The following is a 24,449-nucleotide window of genomic DNA, read 5'->3' on the forward strand; positions in this document are numbered from 1 at the left end:
CACTCTCCTTTTGAAGGCCCCCACGTCATATTTGGACGGGAAAACTGATGCCGGCAACATATTCCAATCCAATTGGCCTACTGCGCATTGTTGGGTTCTACTAGCGCCAAGGGTGTGGCTTCTATGACGCCTTCTTTACCATGACAGAGATGAGAGTATTCCGTCCGCTACCCAAGGGCGGATCCAGCTTTGTCGTCCATGGTGGGTCACAGTCGTGGTCAAGTCAAGAGCTTGACAAAATATGTAAATATATTTTGTGTAATCTCTGACCTACCTCTACCTTCAGGGTATGATGGAGGTAGAATCTATTATAACAAATTGTCGCAGAACCACTACAACATGCCGAGCACTAATTAAAAATATTAATTAAATAGCCATGTAAGGACGTATTACTTCCGAGTTAAATTATGTTTTTATCACAAGGTAGAGATAAAAGTTTTCTTCAGTAACCGTAACCCAGTTTCATTGTTCTCATGAAATTCAGAGATAAAAAATTATTTTTTTTGTTTTGTATACAGTGGAATGCAGTTGAAATTGTAAATTATAACAAACTTTTCTAACCTAACCGTTTAACAGTGGTAGAGCCCGCTTAAACATCTTAGCACCAACGGGCCGGCTCGCACGGCAATACCACGACCACACAGAAAACAGGCGTGAAGTGGAAGTAATTCCGCGTTTCGACTGATGAGTGTGGTGCCGGAGGCCTAATGTTCCTAATGGCCCTTTCCCTGTCCACCCTTTTCTTAAGAGTAAAGGATAGAAAGGAAAAGTGGATTTGACGGTGGAGGAGACGCATAGGAAGGGGAAATCAATTAAGGGTAGGCAACGCATCTGCAATTGCGGAGGTTTATTGGCAGTGATCGCTTTCCATTTCGGTGAATTCAGGTGGCAGCTTGCTCGTTAGCCAACTTATATTATAAAAAAAAACCTTTATGAAGGTGTAATTATAATTTTACTAATATTATAACGTCGAAAGTTTGGATAAATGGATATTCGTCAGAGTTTGTTAAAACTGATGAATGGATTGATGAATGAATAAATGTAGAGAATATTCTGGAAGAACACATAGGCTCTTTAAAGTTTTTAAATTCCGCACAGCCGAATCGCGATAGCTAGTCAGATATATTTTTATTATCACTTTTGACAATAACTTTTGAAAATAAATTACATTGTTTGCTAGTTTATAGGTGAATAGTTTCTCGATTACATTCGACTATAAGAGCGCGCGTACAACTTTGACTAAACTATCGCTCGCTTGGTCTCGCTTTGATTCCTATAATCTTACATGTGGGTGCGCACACTGATCGATTTGTTGTGCAACTAAACAGTGGAATTGGCTGCGAAACAATTGACAATCGCACAACCGTAGTGTGCAAGTTTAGTGAAAGGTGTGCGTACGCGCTTAAGGTAAGGCTACCCCAGGGAATCCGAAAAACAGGCATTTTTCCGTGTAAATTCTATCGAGCTGGTACAGTGTACAATTTTGAAAAAAATAATGTGCGTAGATAGATATTTAAACTGTAATATTACCCGAATACATTTTTAATTATCGGTTCCATTTGTAAGAAAAAAATTTATAAAAATTAAAACTCACTTGTTGTTACTATATTATTATTTTATATTACTACTGTGTAACATATGTTCTTATATTTTGTATCTTTAAGTAGATGTCTTTCACTTTTTTATTTATTTTTTAAAACTTAGATTTAACACAATTTATAGAGCTATACTCTTTACACATATAAAAGAATTTAACATCTCTTTGAGATTACCTTAATAAGGTATATTGTAGATAAGCTATTTTGCTCTCTTTTAATATATTTTTTTACATAAAAAGGCACAAACCATTCTTACATAAATTAGCACCGAGAAAATCTAATAATATACAATGTCTTACAAATTTTCGTGTTATTTCATATTTATACAAATTATTGTACTATTGTGTTACATTTAGATTTCAAAATAAAACGTTACTGTATTGTAAATACAATTCAAGAAAACTTAACTAAACTAGACTAAACTAAATCTTATTTGTACTTAACAATGTTATAACTTATCGTTATACTAAGTTATTAGGAAATACAATTCCTTCGAAGATTGGTTATTTTTACTTAACTAAGAGCCGCTTAGTGACAATCTAGTAAGATTTTTAATTATTAAAATATTTGAGTGCAGCTGTTTACGAGTTGTAACCTAACCTAATATAATGGTAAAGGGGTGTTGAGATCAGGGGGAGGGGGGGTTACGCGAGGGAGTCCTGTTGTTGTTGAAGGTCGCGGAAGCGATCCGGCAGTCTGCGGCCGAGCGTCTCCGGCACCAGTCGTGTTAGCGCCGCGCTCGCCAGCGGTAGCACGCCCAGTAGTGTCGGCGGCACCCACGTACCGTACACAGCCTGATAAATATATCAGCTGTTTATGCGCAGTTCATACTTGGCCAGTACAGTTGGACAGTTGCGGCCAGTTACAGATTGTATGAACACTGGTACCAGTTAGCGTTCATAATGCAGCAGTTGTAGCACTCAATGACTGAACTGATAAGCAACTGGCTCAGTGTAAATACTAAATGGCACCAGTGAGTTCATACAATTTATGACTGGCCGAAATTGTCCAACTGTACTGGCCAAGTGTGCACCGCGCATTAGTGATGTAGATCACAATTATAGTTTGTCTAAATAAGGTAGATTAGTTTGACAATTCATTTTTTTTAATTCCGCGCGGATGGAGCCGCGGGCGAAAGCTAGTAAGAAATAAAGTTTTTGTTAATATAATCAGAATAATAGTGTAGGCTCACCAGCAGCGGCGTGAGGGGGGCGAGTATGGCGCCGAGGCGGCCGCAGGTGGAGCAAGCGGCCAGCAGGCGCTGGCGCGCGCGCGTCGGGAACAGCTCCGCCGTGTACACGTACAGCGCGTTCAGCGCCATCGTCGCGCCCACCTTGCCCGCCAGGAACAGCGCCGTGCCGTACACACCCTCCGCTGGACAAACATAACACAATATTATAAGCACCAACAATAATAATAATAGACGTCGCTAAGGAAGGCGAACAGCAGCCCAGCTCCCTAGAGAGATATATATCAAAAGTCATCAAAACTGCTTTGGATAAGACCGCATTAATGTTAGCTGCTACGCTAGGGCTTGTCTAGGTCGTCAAATTACTCTTGTCATATAAGCATTCAAAATCATTACAGTGCTGTAGACATAGAACGGATTTCGATTGAATTTGGCACAGATGTAGAAGATAGTCTGGATGAACACATAGACCACTCACTTTTGTTTTTTAATTCCACATGAATGGAGTCGCGCACGAAAGCTAGTCATTATTTAAAAGTATATAATCCTTTCATCTCTTTGTTTATCCTACTACTCGTCACTGTCTTTAGTCGGTCTATTAGCAGTATCGCAAGTCGTAGAGCTATGTATGTACTGACAGTCGGGCAGGAGCGGTATGGCGACGAGCGCGAGCGCGGTGAGCAGCAGCGCGGCGGTGAGCAGCGGGCGGCGGCCGGCGCGGTCCAGCAGCAGCGTGTTGAGCAGCAGCGCGGGCAGCTCCGCCGCCGCCAGCAGCGCGTAGTTGCCGTGCGGGCTGCCCGCCAGCGCGTGCGCGCGCACCGCCAGCCCGTAGAACACGAACACCGCAGACGCCCACCACACAAAGCACGTCAGCAGCCGGCGACGCAGCTCGCCATATCTACACAAATACTCCATGGATATCAAAACATATCAAAATCGAGTCCTTTGAACACCTCAGCAGTAGGTAACCGGTAGATGTAGACCTAGAAAAAGATGGATGAATCGCGTGAAAGGTGACTTGATCAAAAGGGTGTGATGAATGAGATGACGTATGATAAAGTTATGTGAAGGACAAAAACCTGTTGTGCCGACCCTACGGGAGTAGGATAAGGAGGAGTAGGTAGTTATGATAAATTGCGGACGTCTACGGGCTATACGCTTCGCCATTTCCGCAAATTCAGATGACTGATTGCCCGTTTTCCGATAAAAAATGTCTCGAATTATTATGATCTCCTACAATACTCCAAAATACTTAATAGACACCGGTGTACTCACTTCATAAAAGCTCTAAATAAGCTCTCTTCTTCATCATCTTCGACTTCAGTCTTATCCACCACTGGTTCGGACTGCGTAGCGAGCATTTTGTCAATAGCGTCTTCGGGCACCGCCACCCTGTTCCACCTCGCGGCCTGCTTGATGACCCTGGCCGCTTGAGGTAGCTTGTTGTTGGCGACCAACCATCGCACGCTCTCCGGCAGCAACCAAGGGTACAGGAGAAGAAGGAAGGACGGAGGATACGCCACGCGCGCCCACAGCCGCCAGTAGCCGGTCAAGTAGTCGAGTAGAGCCAAGGTCGCCGCGCCAGCAGATAGTGGTATTCCAAGGAGAAGACTCGCCAGGATCCGCTGTTCTACTCCCAGCCACTCGATCACTGTAAAGAATACATTGAAACGAATTGAAAATACAGATTTATAAACAGATTGGTAGGATTTACTCTGCTATACCTTAGGCATAGACCTTCAGCGCTTTACTTGTTGGAAGAAGCTGTTGAACTCACTGAGTACGAAGGCTGCGGGATAGACGCTCGCGCCCAGCACCGTCTCCAGGAACTCGGCCAGGATGTATGCAGTGTACGAGCCGGCGAAAGATTTGCAGAGACCGAGTAGACCAGCGCCTGTTCCGCTAACTACTAACGCTGCCCGTCGGCCCCATCTACAGGAAAAGGAAGAAAATTAATAAGAAAACGAAATAAAATCCGAAAACGATTTCCCAAACTTACTTAAACAGTGGAATGGATAACTTTGTTTTCGTATATTTAGGCAGCAAAGACTTACTTGTCGGAGATGTAGCCCATGATAGGCAGCGAGACCAGCATGCCCACGTTGTGCACTGTTCCCACCAGCGCGCGCTTGCCCTCCTGGCATGCCAAGTTAAACTGGAATGATAAAAAAGTTCATCAACTCCAATTGCCAATAGAGAAGACCGACCTCTAGCACTTATCATTACTGGTAGTCACCAACGCACCTCAGCAACGATACTCCTGTGCTCCAGATACACGAAGCTATCACACACTACGCTGGAAGTGTTGTCGAAGGAGTCCTGCTCGCAGGCATTGTCGACCGCAGTATGGCGGGAGCAAGCGTCGTCGGCCGGCAGCGCAAAGTTCGCCCAACCCGGAGACCAGCTGCTTGGAGAGACAGCCTCTAACGTTCCGTTGTCTTCGCATTCTGGTATGTGGCATCTGAAAACAACGTCATAAATATTAGTATGTTTATATGCTTTTTGGCATACATGTCGTTGTGTAGTGGAATCTTAAGCTTTAAACTTTCCTGCGGATGAAGCTAATAACGCCTTACGATAATGTGTCTGCAAGCAGTAAAAAGTGCGAGAATTGCAATTACCAAATTATTAGGAACAACAAATGCCTTCAAATGTATGTATTTATTACAAACAAATTGTATAGCACGTAAATGTAACAAAAAGCATAATGTAATAAAAATAAAAAACCGAACAGTATAACTAAAAACTAGATACGTATTAGGAAACATTCTTAGTCAACTGTTTCGTAGAAGTTAGTTCAATGGACTACTTATGTGTTTGAAAAAAGAAATTACTTAGGTAGCCAAAAAAAAAAGATTTTACGAATTCCATCATCTAATAATAATCTAAGTATCATCGATATTTACTACTTATCAATTGGTAAATTATGCTTAATTGTAACATCAGTTAAACCATTTAAAGTCAATAAGAGTGTATCTTAAACGGCGGATGAAGACAATTTCCCAGACGCTCCGCCAATTCGCAACAACAACCGTATGCAAATAATTTCCTGATGCAGTTTTTTTCTTCATCTGTCCGACGACTGGACCACCAGCCATTCTAGCAAAATTACTACTGGCTAAAAACTAAATACAAACACTTCAACCATTCGGTCACGGGGTCGACATTCAGTTTATTCGACTATACCCCTCTGCGTCATATTGCGTTCTCAGTTTACTGAGCGGTAACTTTCCAGTCCCGTGTGCATCACGTGACATGTACAGACGTCGCGTACTTTCTCTCAACCTATTGCTGTTACTGTAAAAAAATAAATTTTGTATCTGCGTTGGTGGACACACATCACGCTTAATAAAACCGGTTTGTTTTTGAATAAATGACAGACATTTTACTTTTTTTAATAGAAACTTGTAGGATTCATAAAAGTTACAAAACTGTTGAAAAACACAGTCAATTTACTATTGTGCTAAGCAAATCTAGTTTCGATTACTAACAATTAAATAAAAAAAAGAATTGCAATCCAATTTTACTAAAAAAAAGTTTACACGTAAAAACCTTTGACATTGACATTGTAACTGGAAAAAGGCGGCAACAAGTAAAAAATATTAGCCTATCTATCACATTGCATGTAGTTTTTTGTAGAAAGCTCTATGGTTTTTACAAGCGAGAACGCAAAGGACAGTTTGTCGAGGTTCAAGGTCAAGAGATTGTCCCGGAAAAATATTGGAGAAGAGATGGCAAAAAACAAAAATAAAGAAACATTGCACGCGGCGAAGCGCCGGCGATGCGTGACTCATTGAAGTGAATACAACATTGTCCGGGCAACTTAATATAATGAATTAAAAATCGAAGAATCATTTAATACATAAATATGTCTTTTTAAAAGATCTTTATCTTTATGAATCATTTTAGTTTATTACGCTTGAGATTTCCTTTCATTTGTGCATAATAAGACTGGTTAAAATACCACCTTTCGCTGGTAAATAACAGCAACAGACATGAAATAAAATTAAAAAGAGCTAAAACCCTATATTTGTAAATCAAAACAGGTTTTTATTAACTACACAATCATAGTTCCATCAAAGTTTTAATTTCTAAGTCCTTATTTTACTATTTATGGTACATATATGTATTCAATATTCATTTATGTACAAAGATAAAGTACCAGCATCCAATTTGCCTGTTTAGGAATCGGTGTCAGGGCATTTATTAATTAACGTACGGTTTAAACCGCAGTAAATAACATTAAACCCATTTAGATTCATAATATGTACATATTTTTTAATCTCGTTTTTGTAACCAGCACATTGACTGCGAGAGTAGAGCGTTGATTACACTACTTCATTAATTCCTTTAATCTATTAGAGCACACCATTGACTAAACTATCGCATAACTGTTGTACGATTGTCGATTGTTTCGCAGCCTTCAACTGTTTAGTTCAATAACAAAAATCAAGTAGTTGCAAACATAAAAGCGAGACTAAGCTATTATGCGATAGTTTAGTTTTCAGGTGTACGCACGCTCTCAAACGTCTCGAAAATTCGCTTGATCTTTTTGCTTACCTTTCTTTATGTTCTAGAATCTATCTCGGACTTGAATATTGTCGTCTGAGATAAATAGTGCAATATCTTAACCCTTGACCGCGCGTGTAAGTTAACGGATGCTCGTAGATAAGCGTGCGGCTAGCGCTGGCTTGAACTGCTGCGTGGATTAACACGCGTCACGCGACATAGCATCTATTAACTACTGCTAAAACTAACCCTTATCAAACACTTATTGCAGAATTGTTCTTATCAAAGAAGCGTTTTTTTATAATATAAGGTGGCAAACGAGCAAGCGACCACCTTAATCCACCGAAATGGAAAGCGACCGCTGCCTAAACATCCGCAATTTCAGATGCGTTGCCTACCCTTAATTGACGGAGGAGGAGACGCACATAAAGAGGACATTTCCCCTTCCTATGCGTCCCCTCCACCGTCAAATCCACTTTTCCTTTCCATCCTTTTCTCTTAAGAAAAGGGTGGAAAAGGAAAGGGAGTAAATAAAGGCCTCCGGCACCATACTCATCAGAAGAAATGCGGAATTGCTTCCACTTCACGCCTGTTTTCTGTGTGGTCGTGGTATTACACCGGGCGAGCCGGCCCATACGTGCGAAGATATTAAAGCGGGCTCTACCACTGTTAGAAGCATGGATTAAAGTCTAGGAGTTGGAAAACATTTGAGTATTACAGGCCGAGTCTAGTTCCAGAAATTCCTTTTTTTTAATTAGGAAAAGTAAAAATGGAATGGATTCCCTTTTTACTTTTCCAGGAAAGGAAAATGAAATGTCTTTTTTCTGTACTTGAATGACGTATCGTTCATATTATGATGTTACTAGTTTTCGCCCGCGACTCCGTCCGCGTAGAATTTAAAAACAGAACTGAGTGCCTATGTGTTCTTCCAGGCTGTCCTCTAGGTCTATGCCAAGTTTTGTCGAGATCCGTTCAGCCATTTGGGCTACAAACTCCAACAAACATCCATCCATCTAAACTTTCTCATTTATAATATTAGTAAGATAATTCAGTAGCACAGTATACAGTTAGTTATAACTTCGTTTTATATACATTTGTATAGGATACTACCAACTTGTGTCGTGACTAACAAATGAGTTTAGTAAATTCTTGTTCGGTCCAAGTTGGCAAGCTCGATAAAAACTATGGGATAATTCCATTTCAAGTGAGCGACTGGCCACTCCTCCAGCGAAACCGCTTGCGTTAAATTTAGCACAAACCAGTTACCGGCGCCTCTCACGTGACTGGCCACCTGGTTTACCTACGGACCTCTTCGTAACAAATGTTAACAATAAAAAGAAAATAAAAAAATTATATTACGTTTCAATCCAAACTAAAAATATACTATTGACTTCTATCTGGTGATTTCCAAAACATTTTTAGTAATATTTTTTTTAAACATCCAACTTAAGCCACATGTTTTTTTATCATTTAGCCTCATGATCTTCACAAAATATCAAAATATCGTCAGCCGCTGTGCATGTATTACGTTATTGTTTTCTTTCGGCGTTTATTTAAAACTAGCTTTGCGACTACGTCCGTGGAATTAAGAAAAACAAAAGTAAGTAGATTATGTATTCTTTCAGATTATTATCTAAATCTATGCCAAATTTTATCGAGATCCGTTAAGCATTTTAGGCTACAAACTGTGACGAAAATCCATCCATTTAGACTTTCGCATTTTATATTTGTAAGATGGAAAACTACTACGAAAACCATTTTGATGGTAACCCTACTCCATACCAAGTGTGATCATCGGCTGGCAACGTAATTAACAAAGAGACGTTAACATTTAACACTCGTGTTTATTCTTCGGTCAATTAAGGACATCTGTTTGATGAAAATAATCAAGCATTCAAGTTGATAAACTTTGACGTACTTAAAGAATTATAGATCAAGACAAGTTCATCTCAAATACACTATGAAAGAGTAGTGTTAAAATGTTAAATAGGTCTTTTTGATGGAATACTAAAAGACACGACCCATTGTTGACAAGGGTAAACATAGTCTTACAAGCAAACTAATTTGAAATGTCATTTACTAATGGAAAAAGCGGTCCTTGTGTTTATTTTTTGCTCTTTTAAATTCATGAAGTTTCCACAGTTATAAAAGAATTATTTTCACAATAAAATATTAAATGAATCGACCCCAATTTACGCAAGAGTAGAAATCTGATAAGTCAAATTAAACGACTATGTTTTGTTGTTAGAGATTTTTAGGTAAAGTTTGATTTGAATGACTTTTTTTTCTAAAGACTGCTATAGACGTCTAGTTCTGACAAGCGGACTTTTCAATTGAAAGTGAACGTGTGTAACGGACTGTGTATAAATTCCTCTAATGGCCTTATATTTATTATTCTTAATTTTAAAGTAGGAATAAATTTGGATTCACCCGTTTATAGAAAAAGAAGCATTTGTAAACATAAATACTTCGTTTTTTAGTCAATATCGTCTCTTATTATTTGCCTATTTTTTTTTTTTTATCTTTTTAACTGTGCATGGGAGAAAGGTCTTTATGATAACCCTGTTTAGTCTGTATTACTGGGTCAGTGATTTTTGACATTACGTAAACCTCTATCGGCTGCAGTTCACATTATCTGTCGACCGCATAAATGTTTTGACTTTCGGCATTTATTACGGTTACTGACTTTTTATTAATTACAATAACATTAGATAAGAATTATCATTAAAATAGGAGGATTCTTGTAATTTTTATTGCAACATAATCTGTTTATTCTCTTGTAATTTGTAATCTTGAAGTAATGAAGCTTTTGCTTACGACTCTATCCGCTCGAAATTTAAAAAAAATAAGTTCTTCCAGACTATATTTTACGTTTGGGCCTTTTAGCAGATACGTTAAACCCTTTTAGAAATACGTAATAAGCATCCATCCATACAAACTTTCGCATTTATTATTAGAACAATTACTGATACGCGATAAAGCACAATTTTATTCAATATGTCTTATTTACTATGGAAAAGAACTTTATGGGATATTAATTAACATAATGAAATAATAACATTGTTAACTCGACACGTGTGTAAGAGAATTTAACAAACAAGACTGATTCACACCGGACGTAAACACACAATATTGCAGTTTAATTAAATAATAATTTTAAATAACGATATCTGACTTAATTTCGCTGTATTAAAAACAAAACCTATTCAAAAATAAAGCTACAATAAAATTGGATCATACTAATTTAAAAATAAATTGAAAAAAATCTTTAATATTACCAATATGAACATCAAAAACTATCTCTAATAATTTCTACGGCACTCTGAATAAGAGTTGAAACAATTCTAAAAATAATCAAAACAGCGATTTATAAATTCGACACACGCGATAATATTTTTTACAATTCAGACATAAAAATAATTTTCACATTTGGCGCCCACGCCACGTGCGCGCCTCGCGGCGTCCGTCACGTGACCTACAGATAATGCAAACGGCGCGTAAACAAACACCGTATGTTTATTTTTTTTCTAACTCACATAGATTTTTTTAATAAAGAATGCATGACCAAGGTAAGTACACGGACAGTACAGCGTTCAATTTTAGCAAATAATAATATTGGAAATTATCAAGAAACTTGCAACGATGCCTTTTACAATGCATTAGAATATGTTTATTGTGAATTACAAAAATAACTAAATATGTATGGATTATTAAAAAAAATTAAATCGTTGATATTTATAAAGTTGTGTGGAATCTTTTTGAATCAAGCTAATCACTCTGACCTACATTAATAGCAAACAAAAAGGTTAGCTAAGGCCATCAAACTCTACGGTAAATATTCGACACAAAACACACGTGTTTAATGACTGATTAGGCCTTGCTGAAGTGCTAACATGCAAATATTATTAGCACTTCTACATAAAATGGTGTTACTACTTTAGTGTTACCACTTAACTCATCATTAAAGTAGATCAGTACATATTTGGCATCTAACGATAAGTTCTGAGCTAGCTAAGTAAAGATCATACACTCGTAGTTACATACATCAGTATAGAGTACATAACTGTTCTTGTTTAACGCGCCATGACAGTTTCTTCGGTTATGCAAACCTCTTAATTTTAATTTTCAATTAAAAGACATTGGTCCTTTTAAATTGAAAAGAAAATTATTCGCCTTTTATATTTCAAACCAAAATGCTAGACACCAATCAAAAATTTAAAATTGATTAAAGCTACATTTAAAAATAATGCCAATGTCTGATGAGAAATCGCTGGTTAAAAATAGCATAGTCTGTGATTCTTACTTTTTTTTTCTCATGGAATAAAGCTTTCAGCCACGTTATGGCGCCGTGCTAGATATCGGTCAGGATTCTTGAACTTAAATTATGTGAGTCATTGTACTGTTTTAGAAACGAACGCTAGGAAATCGCGAACGCGTGTTCTTTTTATTTTGGTCGCGTGAAAAATATCAGGCACAGATAAACGCAAAACCGGCGCGGCGCTCCCAATTAATTTGGCGCCAAAACCATACTTCCTTGTCATGGAGACTATTCAATTTACCATCTATCCATTCAGTCCATATACGTATTACATTTTTTTACTCAGCATTTTTTTAAATCACTTAAACTCAGGCGATAAGAATAAAAATAAAATATTATAGTGACTATTCTTAGGTTATAAAATTTGTTTTTTTAATTTTGCAACGGTACAAGCGTCGCAAATGGTTTAGCATTTACATAATAAAAGTTACTATCATGAGAATAATAAAGTTATTTTATTACACACTTAATAACACGTTGTGTTGGACGTGTTTACAATAAAAGGTTATTTTGTGGTCATACTATTGACTAGCTGTTCCAGTGCGTGATCTGCATATTAAAAAAAACAATTAATTTCTTATTAACATTCCGTAATACTTTTATTTGCAAATGACAATATTCAAATGCTCAAATGACTTCGAACGCATTTACCATTGGTTAACAATTACCGTTACCATGGAAATCTTACTTTTTGGCTGCTAAGGTTGTAGTTTTTGTCCCTTTCTCGCATGACCATTTCTACCAATTTATTCACCCGTAAATTAAACGCGCGAAAATATATGGCCAATAGTTGTCGTAAGTTTAGGCGTATTTATTATAAAAATAATTATAAAACAATATACTGTAATTGCTGGTTTACTCATTATTGGTTTTTTTTTTTATATTAATATTCTTTTGTTAGACATATTTATTGACAACGGATATTATAGGCTGAGTGACCAGTGATTTGATATTCTGTTGAGAACTTAGAAGTTTCCGGATGAGTACTGGCTACTTATATTAGAAAAAAATATTTAAAACAACAATAAGTAATCTATTTTATAACGATGTTATTTTTCAAATATTGTAGACTCAAAGAAAGTAGTTTAATGCACTCATTTTAAATTATAACCGATTCAATAATATACGATATGCAGTATCTGGGCCCGATTTGATCCTGAAATGACCTTGACAACGAACCCGAGTTTACATTTTCAAATTTATTCGATTCTGCTCGAGTTCGATTCGTGCGATGTTTTTATTAAAAAATATTGCGTCTCTTTTTATAATTGGTTCCAACGCTTTTATATAACTTGTACACGATATACTTTTTTTTATTGTACAAGTGTGAGAAGGATAGCAATGTTTTTTCAAGTATGTTGACAGTGGAAATACACAGTTAATACTTTAATTGTAGATAACTTTTTAATTACTTTCGTATTTTTTTTCGTGTGTTGCAGTAGAATTGTTTGCGGGAATTTATCATAACGCCTGTGTATTTAAAATTAAAATTGATGAAGTATAGTCAATTTCTGACCAGTTAAAATAATGTAATTGGTAATTTACCAATAGAGGTTGAAGCATAGTTAAAAAAAAAACTTCAGCATATGACTTTGAAGCCGAAAAATCAATAGATAAAAACTGTATGAGACATTTACTTCGGTGAGTTGTTTATTTACATTATAAACGTCAGTACAAAAAATATCTGAATGCAAGTACAAAAAACTTGCTTAAATGCAAACTTGTTTACATGTTACCGGTTTGTTCAGGAAATATTTACCTATAGGGTGTACTGGCAGCTAAAAAGACGTAATTAGTCCCGTAGAGTCCTGTGAGCAGCACCGGGAGCGCCAGCAGCGTCGCCAGCCTCACCTGCCAGCGCCCGAACCCGCCAACACACTCGCCTTCCATATCACAACACTGACAACACAGATCTAATCCCAATACCCCTCAAAACCTAACCCAGTTAACTCTATGGTTCACGTAAGTTACGTGTTTCTGAAAGTTGTCTATGGTTCGCGAACGTCCCGCCGGCGTGGACGTCCGTGCGGGAATGGACAACCGCAAGAGCCGCGCACCACGATTATATGAAAGGAGATAGGCAACCGCTTACTCGATAGTTGAACCGATCACCGATAAACAGCAATTTACCTTTTAACTCAACGCATTACGGGTGATAATGCGCTGCGGGTGTACCGCCACGTGCTCCCGGTTAGTACAGTCGCGTACTACACACTTTAAAAATATAATGAGGTTTATTATTAGTTGGCCACATTCTGTATGCCACAGCTGGCCACCGGCTGACAGGGGTCGTTGACATTTGCAATGGCCACTGCTAGTCATACGCACTGTGAATCTGCACCGCATGCGTGCACCATGAGATCACGATCCTAATAAACGCTTGCAACACTTGGAAGCGATCGCCAGTTCTAAAAAGAGTAGCTGAACGCCTGCTGAATTAGAAATGCAAAGTTGCAACATTAAGTTACAATGTATTTTTAAGATATAAGTTGGATAACTGACGGTAATCAAGGTGTACTGGCGACTCCTGTTCAAAAACATACTGATTATCATACTTCATACTAATATTATAAATGCGAAAGTTTAGATGGATGGATTTTTGTTAGAGTTTGTAGCCTAAACGGCTTGACAAATCCCGATTAAATTTGGTAAAGACGTAGTGGATAGTCTGGAAGAACACATAGGCCACACATTTTTTGTAAAATGAAATTGTAAATTTGTAAAATAATTTTTGAAAATATGATTATGTTTGTTGAAGTGTGTCCAAGCTTTCTTAAGTTAAGAGCTTATCATGAGCTTAAGAGCGCTTGCTCTAAGTACAAAATTGTGGTGCTATATAAAGTAAGCCCAAGATTCACAGTTGTTTAGCAAGATAGGTTAAACCTAATAACATAAAGACTTTTTAGGCTGACTAGCTCACTGAAGGTTTAAAAAATATCAGCCCTGACCATTGTTGATTCTTCTACATTCGTATGGTTACGCAAACAAGCTAAAACATAGAGGTTATTACGTTATTTCAGGACCGATAAAATCTCATGAAAACTCCCCGACCACTAAAGTAAAGTAATTTGCGTAACTAGTCTTCCATCATTCATATTACCTTTCCAGAACTAACTAGTAGTTTTTAATTGATAAATTACAATTTAACCTTAAAACAATGTTACCATGCTGATCACAGATTACTTTGAGAGCGTTATCAGAAGCTATTGATATATCTACTCGTTATCTACGCAGATGCTGATATATGGCTACAAACGCATACGTAAAGACAACTAAAACATTGTTAATATCTTTACTTGGGATATATTGGCGGGATAAATAAAAGAAATTAATTCATGTATTCTTCCAGACTGACCTACATCTGTGCCTTTCATTGAGATCCAGTCAACAGTTTAGGCCACAAATTCTAACAAATATGCATCCATCCGTCTACACTCTTGCATTTATAATATGTCGGAAGTAAGATTATCAATTATATTTCGCCATCGCCAATACATTTATTTTTATTTAATGAAAACTGATTTACGAACGTCTTTCTTACAGATAAAACAGAATGCATGGAGGTAATAATATAACAGGAGTGTGTTCTATCTTTACCTCTTGCAGTTAAAATAAAGAAAATAAAGCCTTAAGCTTAGGGCGTAAGAGTCTAGCTGCACGCAAAATGAAATACATCCATGACAGAATATCTATTAAATTTGAAAGATGACAAAGCAAACAAAGTCAAAACTAAAGGCTCGTAAGGCTAAAAACATTAATTCAGAAATACGAGGTTTATCTTTCAAACGTAGGCGTATAGAAAATTAATTTTCTCTTATCTTAAACTTCTCAATACCGATAAGAGAAACCTTTTCGTCTCGGTGTAGCAGTGTTGGCTCCGACATGGCGGGCCGTGTGTCGGTAGAAACGCGCGCGGGTGAGACAGGAGGAGTGACAAATATAAACATTACTGAAGTTGATACAAACAGAGTAAATTCGAGTAGAGTGAGTAAGGTTGGAGTAGACACAAGTGGAGCGAACTCGAGCGGAGAGACCCAGCCAAAGAATGGTGGAGACGCATTGGAGAGTGCGTTACTCCAATTGGGACCTTTCGGTCCCTACCAGCGTTATGTCTTAACCCTCCTCTGCCTACCTAACCTTTTCGCTGCTATGTATTCACTGAATTATGTATTTGTCGCGGACTCGGTGCCTTTTAGGTACGTTTAAACTTTTTTTTTAGTTATAAACATAAACAGTTTCATTTATTATTGTCGCTTGTTAAATTACTTCTGTAATATTTATTTGTACTTAATAAATAAGTAAATTAAGTAGCATTTAAGTCAGTATTTCTCACAATTTAACACTGATTTTAGTCTCTTTTCTTTTTCACCCTTTTCTTAAGGAAAGGATTGGAAAGGGAAATGTCCTCTTTATGTGCATCTCCTCCTCCGTCAATTAAGGGTAAGCAACGCATCTGCAATTGCGGATGTTTATGAGCAGCGGTCGCTTTCCATTTCGGTGGATTGAGGTGGCCGCTTGCTCGTTTGCTACCTTATATTACAAAAAAAAACTAACTAACTATCAGATGTGGCTAAATTTTACAAGATTCTGTTATTTTTACCACAGATAATACAACTTTTAAGAGGAGATTCTCAATTTGACTTTTATTTATTTTAGTCGCCAGAGACCGACACAAACTGTCCTTGCCCTTATTACTGTGTAGCATATGTTTAGAAAAAAATATACATTGAAACCATTTCTTTTTAATAAACTAGAAATAAGCTAGCTAATTTATTTCTTGTAAAAACTAATTACATTAAATCATATTAAGAGGTGCACACTGACTAAGCTATCGCACTGCTATTGCTTTTTTTTTACAACATAAGGTGGCAAACGAGCAAGCGGCCACCTGAAATCGCCAAAATGGCGAAGCGACCGCTACCCATAGACATCCGCAATTGCAGATGCCTTGCCTACCCTTATACGACAGAGGAGGAGACACACATAAAGAGGATATTTCCCCTTCCTATGCAACACCTCCACTGTCAAATCCACTTCCACTTCCCAACCTCTCCTTATAAGAAAAGGTTGGTAAAGAGAAAAGGACTTAAATTAGGCCTCCGTCACTACACTCATCAGACGAAACACGGAATTGCTTCTATTTCACGCCTTTCTTCTGTGTGGTCGTGGTATTACACCGGGCGTGCCGGCCCTGCAGTGCTAAGATGTTAAAGCGGGCACTACCACTGCAATTGTGCGATTGTCAATTGTTTCGCAGCCAATTCAACTCTTTAGTTGCACAACAAAGATTCGAGTAGTGTACCTCCATATAAGCTCATAGGAATCAAAGCGAGACTACACAGTTGTGCGATAGTTTAGTTTCAGGTGTGTGCATGCTCTAAATGACAAATAAATAAAAATTAACTTTCGAGTACGGCTTGATTATGTTAAATATTTATCACTAGTAATGTATACGTTGATATTATCTACACTTGTGTTTGATCTTGCAATTTTATCGATACTAAAACGCTGTACAGACTAAATAAATTTCAGACGAGTTGCGCGCGATGCTTGCATACTTATATGTGACTCTTAGTGTAGATTTAATTATCAGATATCTACACTAAGATGGGCCATTTAAATTCAGTACGACATAAAATCCAATTTCAATATAACACGAAGGTAAAAATAACCTATCCATCCATTTTATGTGGTTCATTTACTAATATGAACCATATTTATATATCATTAAAGTTTAAAATTATAATGATTCAGGCATCAGTGCATCAAAGTTCATCTCAAAATACACATCACGTGAATCAACACACATTATGTAACAGCTCTAATAATACTTTGTTAAATATGTCCGAGTGTTCGCAGACAGTGTGTCGTGTTCAATCATGAAAGACCGAGATATTCAGAGATATCGAATTGCGAAATATCGATAACGATACGTCTGCAAATCGTAATAGCCTCGTATTTAAGCAAATAAAATTTAGACAAACACGATGGGTTGCGTGAAACGTGACATGATCAAAAAGGGAGTGATGACTGAGATGACGTATGATAGAGTTATGTGGAGGACAAAAACCTGTTGTGCCGACCCTACCGGAGTAGCATAAGGAGGAGGAGGAGGATGATGATGATGATGACGTCGAATGAAGTCATTATTATAGTTAAATACTATGTATTTAAGTTATGGTTTCTTGCTTTATACTGTTTAACTTGTTTTGTAAAGTACTATCTGTTGCTCGCGACTTCGCCGTGAAATTAAAAAATAAAAATATAGCCTATGTTACTCACTGATAACTTAGCTTTCTAATGGTAATTTTTTGAAATCGACCCAGTAGCTTTTGAGTTATTTCAACACATAAAAATACAAATCTTTGCTCTTTACAATATTAGTAAATCTTATCTTGCTTTTACTAATATCATAAATGCGAAAGTTTATATGGATGTATGGATGTTTGTTAGAGTTTGTTGCATAATGAATAAATAAATAAATAAAAAAACTAAACACTTTTTCAAAAGTAAAAAAAAAAAAACGACAGAACCGATCTCAATTAAATTTGGCAGAGACGAAGAGAGCATAGTCTGAAAGAATATACTTTACTTATTTAATTCCACGCGGACGGAGTCGCGGCTTATGACTAGTATACAGTAAATCAGAAAATATATAAAATAATTATAGGCTTTAGTAATAATGAATTTTGTTAAGACAGTGAGAGTTGAAGGTAATCATAATTTTATGTGAAACAAGTTCCCTTATATGAAAGCGGTTGTATAAACTTTAAGTTACGATTATAGGTAACTTGTAAGCTGAAACAGGGTTAACAAATACTTAAACTAACCTTGTTAAATATCAACATACCAATAAATAATAATAAAATGAAAGTGCAATGAAAACCTTACAATAAACGTGTTAAAACACAAAAAAAAACTTTGTTGCTGAACCCAATAACCAATCTTCGATCGATCGAAAGATTTTTATTGTTTGGTGTATAAACATGGATCGATCTCTCTCTAAACAATAGTATGTTCTTTTCGTTAATTGCGATTTATAGCAAATAGATTAAAAATGGCAACTAAAAATTCTTTAAATAAAAAAATGCGTCGATATTTACTGTTGGGATAAAATTTATGTCATTTACCCTGTGTTTAACAGGAAGTGATATAATCTGGATGCGGTAAATCAGTGTGGTTTAAACCTGAGCAAAGATGTCGCCACTGAGCCATGAATGTCGCAAGAAACCGATACTGCCGCGTGTTACGTGTAACATAACCTTTACGTTTTATAAAAATATTTAAAAATAAAACGAAAATACCTGTACCAATATATTTATTAGTATTTATACTTTGACTATTGTCATATGAGTAACGATTATTTTATTATTCTCTGGAAACTATGCCTTGTCTGTACAGTTTTTGGCTATTTACAAGTTAGCAAAGCTAAAATGTTTTTTATGTATCGTTAATTGGTTATTTTACAAATTAAATCAAAACTTCGATACACAGAATCCTTGGTTTATTTTTTAATTACCTATAACTTAGGGAATGTAGGTTGTATGGCAACATAGATATTAATAGTCTGTGCCCAATAGGCAAGGATGACCGGCAGATGGCGCCTGCATTCAACGAGTTTCTGTGTAATTGCATTTAAATACTGTAATTAACTATGGTATTTATCTAATTATCTATGTAAATGCTTTCTCGTCTATGGCTGAGACTTTACGCGCCATTATCGTTTTAAATGTTTTTAATGAATATTCATTAATTTATTATAATTTGTACTATTTTCGGAATAACATGTCCCTAATTAAATGTTAATATATATCACATCGCAATACAAAATGCATAACGAAGGTTATACTTGTATTACAATTTTATGTTTTGAGGTTAGTTTAATGTAATCTATAGGATTAATCGAAACACAAACAAAAATGAATCGTTAATTTATTGTAAATCGCTACAAAACTTCTCCGATTCTAAACCAATTTAAAATCGTTGGCTTCTATAAAAATTAAATAACTTTATTTTCGTTGTAATATTTATATTCAGAGATATACTTGAAAGAACTTTAACTAGTTTCGTTCAATAATTAAGTAGTAACATCAACTTAAGTGTAGTGGTAGGTAAAAGCGTAGATCTAATAGTTGTTGCTGCAATTATTTCTAAAAATAGAAAAGTATACGCCCGGCTACAGGTTGTAAGCAGGTTGGGGGCGTAATGTTATTACGTTGTCTGCTCACATGCGTCTAAATTTAGACACCTGCACTTGGCAACACTATTTCTGTACAAAACGACATTTGCACGAGGTCAATGACCTATGATTATGTGGAAAAACTAGCCACCGCCCAGATCCGGCTGCGTTTCACTACACTTGCTGCTTAAATAACTTTCAAACGTCTATTTATAAATGCTAAGGTTTTCGCCTGAGGTAAATAGATGCTACTTGTGTTTGTTATGGTCTAGGTAGTTGTTCGGTGTTGACTAAAATCTTCCTGGTAACATTAGACGTTACTCTACGTTACTTTCGCGATTATGTTGGTATCATTGACTTGTTGGCACTGTACAAAACTATTCAAACGTAGATACAAACGACTCCTAATTCTGAACAAAAAAAATTGAGACATCGACGTTACTAGATTTATCAGAGTGTAACAATGTCCTCTCACAGGCTCACCGGATATTCACTTACGTATCATTTTATTCTTAGAGCTGCCTACACCTGAAAGTAAACTATCGCACAACTGTTTAGTCTGGCTTTGTTTCCTATAAGCTTATATGGAGGTGCGCTCACTACTCGATTTTTAGTTGTGTAACTAAATAGTTCAATTTGCTACGAAATCGACAATCGTACTAAAGTTGTGCGAGAGTTTAGTCAATGGTGTGCGCCTCTTATTGTTTACTCCTGTTTTAGATGCATAGTGCCGGAGTGCGAAGGGGCTGGTGTGTCGTTTGGCAACGAGTCGCTGGCGGCGCTGCAGTCGCCAGACCACTGCCGCCGCTACCGACCACTGGGCGAAGGACTCTCCTGCGCACGAGAAGACTACCACCACAGGGAGACTCTAGAATGCGATAACTTCGTCTATGAGAACTATGATACTGTATATGCTGAGGTAGACAGTTGAACGTTTTTATTTTAATTAGTTTTTATGTAGTTTGGACACTTTTGATCTTTAGTATTTAAGTTGACTTGAGAATTGTGCCTTATGGTTGAATAGGCAATATGCTTATGACACCATATTGGACCAAACTTTTTTAAGTATACTTTGTTATTTACGTCACGTGTCTCAAGCTGACTCCGGTCGCGTTTATGAGTTAATATTTTTTTCTAGTTATCTTATAACAAGTAGAAACGTTTAAAAAAATACATGCATTATTCCCAATTGTTCAAACGTGGACATAAATACCTCGTTGTTAATCATACTTTATACTAGTATTATAAATGCGATAGTTTAGACGGATAGATGGATGTTAGAGTTTCTAGCCTTATAGGGTGAACGGATTTCGATTAAATTCGGTAAAGATGTAGAGGATAGTCTGGAAGAACACATTTGTTTAATTCAGCGCGGCCGAAGTCGAGGGCAAAAGGTAGTAGTAATAGGTAATAATGCTTCTGATGACTACTGTCATACGTAGATCCTAACAAGGGTATCCTAACAAGTATTATGCGCACGCGCAGTTCGGCCTGGCGTGCAGCGAGTGGCGGCGCACCCTGGTGGGCTCGGTGCGCAATGCCGCGCTGCCACTAGCCCTGCTGCTCACTGGACACGTCTCCGATCGGTAAGTTGTGAGCGTTGTACAGGTCTGGAAACTCGCAGTGTTCCACTTACAAAACAAGACAAATTCCGCCCCTTTTTATAAAAAACCAATTAGGTAGAAGTAAGTTTAAGTGACGACGTCATAATAAAAAAAGAAACAATTAACTTTTTCTCTAACAGTTGGGGCCGACGTACTGCATTCTGCGTGTTCTCAGGATGCGCTGGCGCGTTGGGTCTGATCAAGTCATTCTCCCTCAACTACTATATGTATGTGGCTCTCGAGTTCCTCGAGGCGGCGCTCGGGTACGGCTTCGGCAGTGCCGCTTATGTTATGGGTGGGTCGGTTGGAACACGTGATATTTACTATTTTCAATATCAATACCTTTATCTTCCCACTGTTGGACACACGCCTTTCCCGAGACATTCCAGAGATAAAGGCTAATGATAATGATTCCAATACCAGTTGCTGTCTTTAAATAAAGTAATGAAATCTACTATTTGAATGCAAAGAAGTCTCTAAGTGTTTTTTCTAATCAAATTATTTATAACTATGGCCATAGTTTGATTTCGGGTGTGGATCTAAGTATCTCATCGTCTTGGTATAATCTATAGTGGTAGAGCTAGCCCGTCCATCGCTACGCGCGCCGTTCGCGTGCGCGACTGGCGTGGCGTACGGTCTGGGGGGCGTGGTGTTCGCGTTGCTGGCGTGGCGCGTGCCGTACTGGCGCTGGTTGGTGCGCACAGCATACGCGCCCGCGTTGTTGCTACCGTTCTATTGTCGCCTAATCGATGAGAGCCCGCGCTGGCTGCACGCTGCGGGCGACACGCAGGGAGCCGCGGGTGTTCTCAGGAAAGCAGCCCGCTGGAATAAGGTACGCAAACTAATAAATACTTAGACTTTTTTCTTCTTTTTCGCTCCTTTTCTTTAATATAAATTGCATCATACATTGTCGCATTTGGTGCGTGATTAGATCAAGACACGCTGATATGTTTAGTGACAGATTACAAAGTTCTTCAAAAATTCTTCAAAAAAGACTTCTTGCCCTCTGTGACGAATTTGTTAGAAAAATGTAAACCAATTTCCATTGCAAATGACAAAGAGTTTATTTATGGTAACCTCTCCCTACGGCTATCAATAAAGTTTTGGAACTCCAGTTGGTAATTATCCACTAACAATTGCAGGTCACAATAAATGAAAACATATTAAAATCTATCATCGCAAACGAGAAGGCAGACACAGAGGATGTGGAGGGTAAGAAGAGTGGTGTGTTGCCATGGTCGACGCTAGTGACGTCACGACCACTGCTGCTGCGTCTGGCGGCTTGCGGCTGGTGCTGGGCGGCCGCAGCCTTCGTCTACTACGGACTCACCATCAACTCGGTCGCGCTCTCCGGCGACAAGGTCTCTTACTAAAGAGCTTGTTGAACTAACAGTTTATAGCAAAACTTGTAGCCACAGAGCATATTTCTATACGACACGTCACTGCGGTTTATATGTCCTATACGTTATTGTATTTGTGTGCAGTATGTAAACTTCGCACTAAACATGACAATGGAGATGGTGGCCTCGCTGCTGATCATGATGTCGCTAGAACGCGTGGGCCGCAAGCGCACCGTGCTCGCCGCCTTCCTGCTCTGCGGCGTCGCTTGTATCGCGCCGTTCTTTGTCAGTAAGTACAAACGAGAATTTTGGCGGTGTGCCACCTTAAAGCTATTGTCGTTTGAACGGTTTTGTAGAAGCGAAATCATAAGCTATAGGAAGCAGACTTTAAATGTATGTGTCCGAAAAAATGTTGTCCATGGTACTGTTAGGAACAAAATTAGTACCGAGCTATAGAATTGGCGCAACTCTAGATTATCAGCATAAACGTCACGTCCCTAGCTGACAGCTGTCAATGTCACTAGAAGTATGGATAGATTGGCGCGCAACTCGAGTCTTGACGAGAAGTGTTGCTCTGAGTTTAAAGCGACAGTATCAATTAAATAAGTTGTCTAAAAGTACGAAGCTAATTGTTTTTATTATTACCCTATAGTTTGCACAACTCACTGCTACCTAATTGTAAGTTATTTGTAAGAAGTTTTGTCTTGTTGTAAGTAACAAGGTTTTCTGCGACTGTACAGTGCGATACAATCAAGGACATATAGCTGTAGGCAGTGGCTGTGTGTTGCAGCGCACTCGGGCGCGGGGCTGGGGCTGTACTTCGCGGGCAAGCTGGCGGCGACGGCGGCGTTCAACTCGCTGTACGTGTTCACGACGGAGCTGTTCCCGACGGGCGTGCGGGCGCGCGCGCTCACCGCCGCCTCGCTGCTCGGCCGCGTCGGCTCCGTGCTCGCGCCGCAGACGCCGCTACTGGTATACACCTCATTATCTATCTATCTACCTATACTATATAATATACTATTACTAACTATCTATACTTTAATATAACAAAGCGTAAACACACACTACTAAGTTACGTAGGATGTCCACAATCACAGCATATTTTTGAATTATTATTTCTTTAATAAAAAGTCCTGCACTTACGACACGCTTTAGGCTACATATTTTCACGCTGTTAAACTTACGGTGAAGGAAAACATCTTGATGCAACCTGCACATATCGGCGAAGAAATTCAAAGATATGTGTGAAGTCAACCAACCCGCACTTGGCCAGCGTGGTTGACTATGGCCTAGTCACCCCTGATTAGGGTAGGCTCCGAGCCCCTCGGTGGGGACGTATAGTGAGCTGGTGATGATGAAACTTAGGGTGTAAATTTGAAAAAAAAAACAGTCATGCGGGCAAGAGACAATAAACTACAAGCCGACAACATCAAGACACAAGGTTACTATGGTAACAGTAAATGTCAAAGGCCTTTGTTGTCATTTGTTCATTTAAATTTTAACATTTGCAATTGAACATTTCACAAATGTAAACAATAAAATAAGGTTTTTATAATAGGATCTGCGATCTTGACACTGGAATCGCTACTTTATGTAAATTTCTCACGTATTTTATTGATTAAAATAGCCGTTTTATTTTTGTTTTGCAGAGTAAAGGTGTGCAGACGGCGCTGTACGCGGGGTGTGCGCTGTCGGCGGCGCTGGCGCTGCTG

At 38.0% G+C, this 24,449-nt stretch overlaps 2 protein-coding genes across 2 annotated transcripts in view; one reads left to right on the forward strand and one right to left on the reverse strand.

The window, feature by feature from the left end:
• Positions 1–1,764: 1,764 nt before the first annotated feature.
• LOC106105771 (organic cation transporter protein-like) lies at positions 1,765–13,676 on the reverse strand. Its single transcript, XM_013286208.1, has 8 exons — positions 13,374–13,676; positions 5,032–5,248; positions 4,842–4,942; positions 4,565–4,719; positions 4,063–4,438; positions 3,426–3,685; positions 2,791–2,972; positions 1,765–2,392 (listed from the first exon to the last, which is right to left on the reverse strand). Exons 1-8 carry the CDS (start codon positions 13,502–13,504, stop codon positions 2,243–2,245), a joined length of 1,572 nt encoding a protein of 523 aa, XP_013141662.1. The 5' UTR covers positions 13,505–13,676; the 3' UTR covers positions 1,765–2,242.
• Positions 13,677–15,332: 1,656 nt separating this feature from the next.
• LOC106105666 (organic cation transporter protein-like) overlaps positions 15,333–24,449 on the forward strand; it is a 9,278-nt gene continuing 161 nt past the window's right edge. The window contains exons 1-10 of the mRNA XM_013286090.1: positions 15,333–15,401; positions 15,484–15,810; positions 20,514–20,712; positions 21,279–21,379; positions 21,538–21,692; positions 21,970–22,229; positions 22,540–22,758; positions 22,882–23,026; positions 23,528–23,709; positions 24,387–24,445. Coding sequence (XP_013141544.1) covers positions 15,497–15,810; positions 20,514–20,712; positions 21,279–21,379; positions 21,538–21,692; positions 21,970–22,229; positions 22,540–22,758; positions 22,882–23,026; positions 23,528–23,709; positions 24,387–24,445 — 1,634 coding nt within the window. The 5' untranslated portion in view covers positions 15,333–15,401; positions 15,484–15,496. The remainder of the gene's footprint in view (positions 15,402–15,483; positions 15,811–20,513; positions 20,713–21,278; positions 21,380–21,537; positions 21,693–21,969; positions 22,230–22,539; positions 22,759–22,881; positions 23,027–23,527; positions 23,710–24,386; positions 24,446–24,449) is intronic.

This window comes from Papilio polytes, unplaced genomic scaffold, assembly GCF_000836215.1.
Source record: "Papilio polytes unplaced genomic scaffold, Ppol_1.0 DF822733.1, whole genome shotgun sequence".
NCBI lineage: Eukaryota > Metazoa > Arthropoda > Insecta > Lepidoptera > Papilionidae > Papilio > Papilio polytes.

Excerpts from the sequence above, each read along its gene's own strand:
- LOC106105771 (XM_013286208.1), bottom strand. The coding sequence starts at position 13,504 with ATGGAAGGCGAGTGTGTTGGCGGGTTCGGGCGCTGGCAGGTGAGGCTG. Across the intron at positions 2,973-3,425 it reads CATACCGCTCCTGCCCGACT|CGGAGGGTGTGTACGGCACG; the intron begins GTCAGTACATAC and ends ATGTTTGTCCAG. Across the intron at positions 2,393-2,790 it reads CCCCCCTCACGCCGCTGCTG|GCTGTGTACGGTACGTGGGT; the intron begins GTGAGCCTACAC and ends TATATTTATCAG.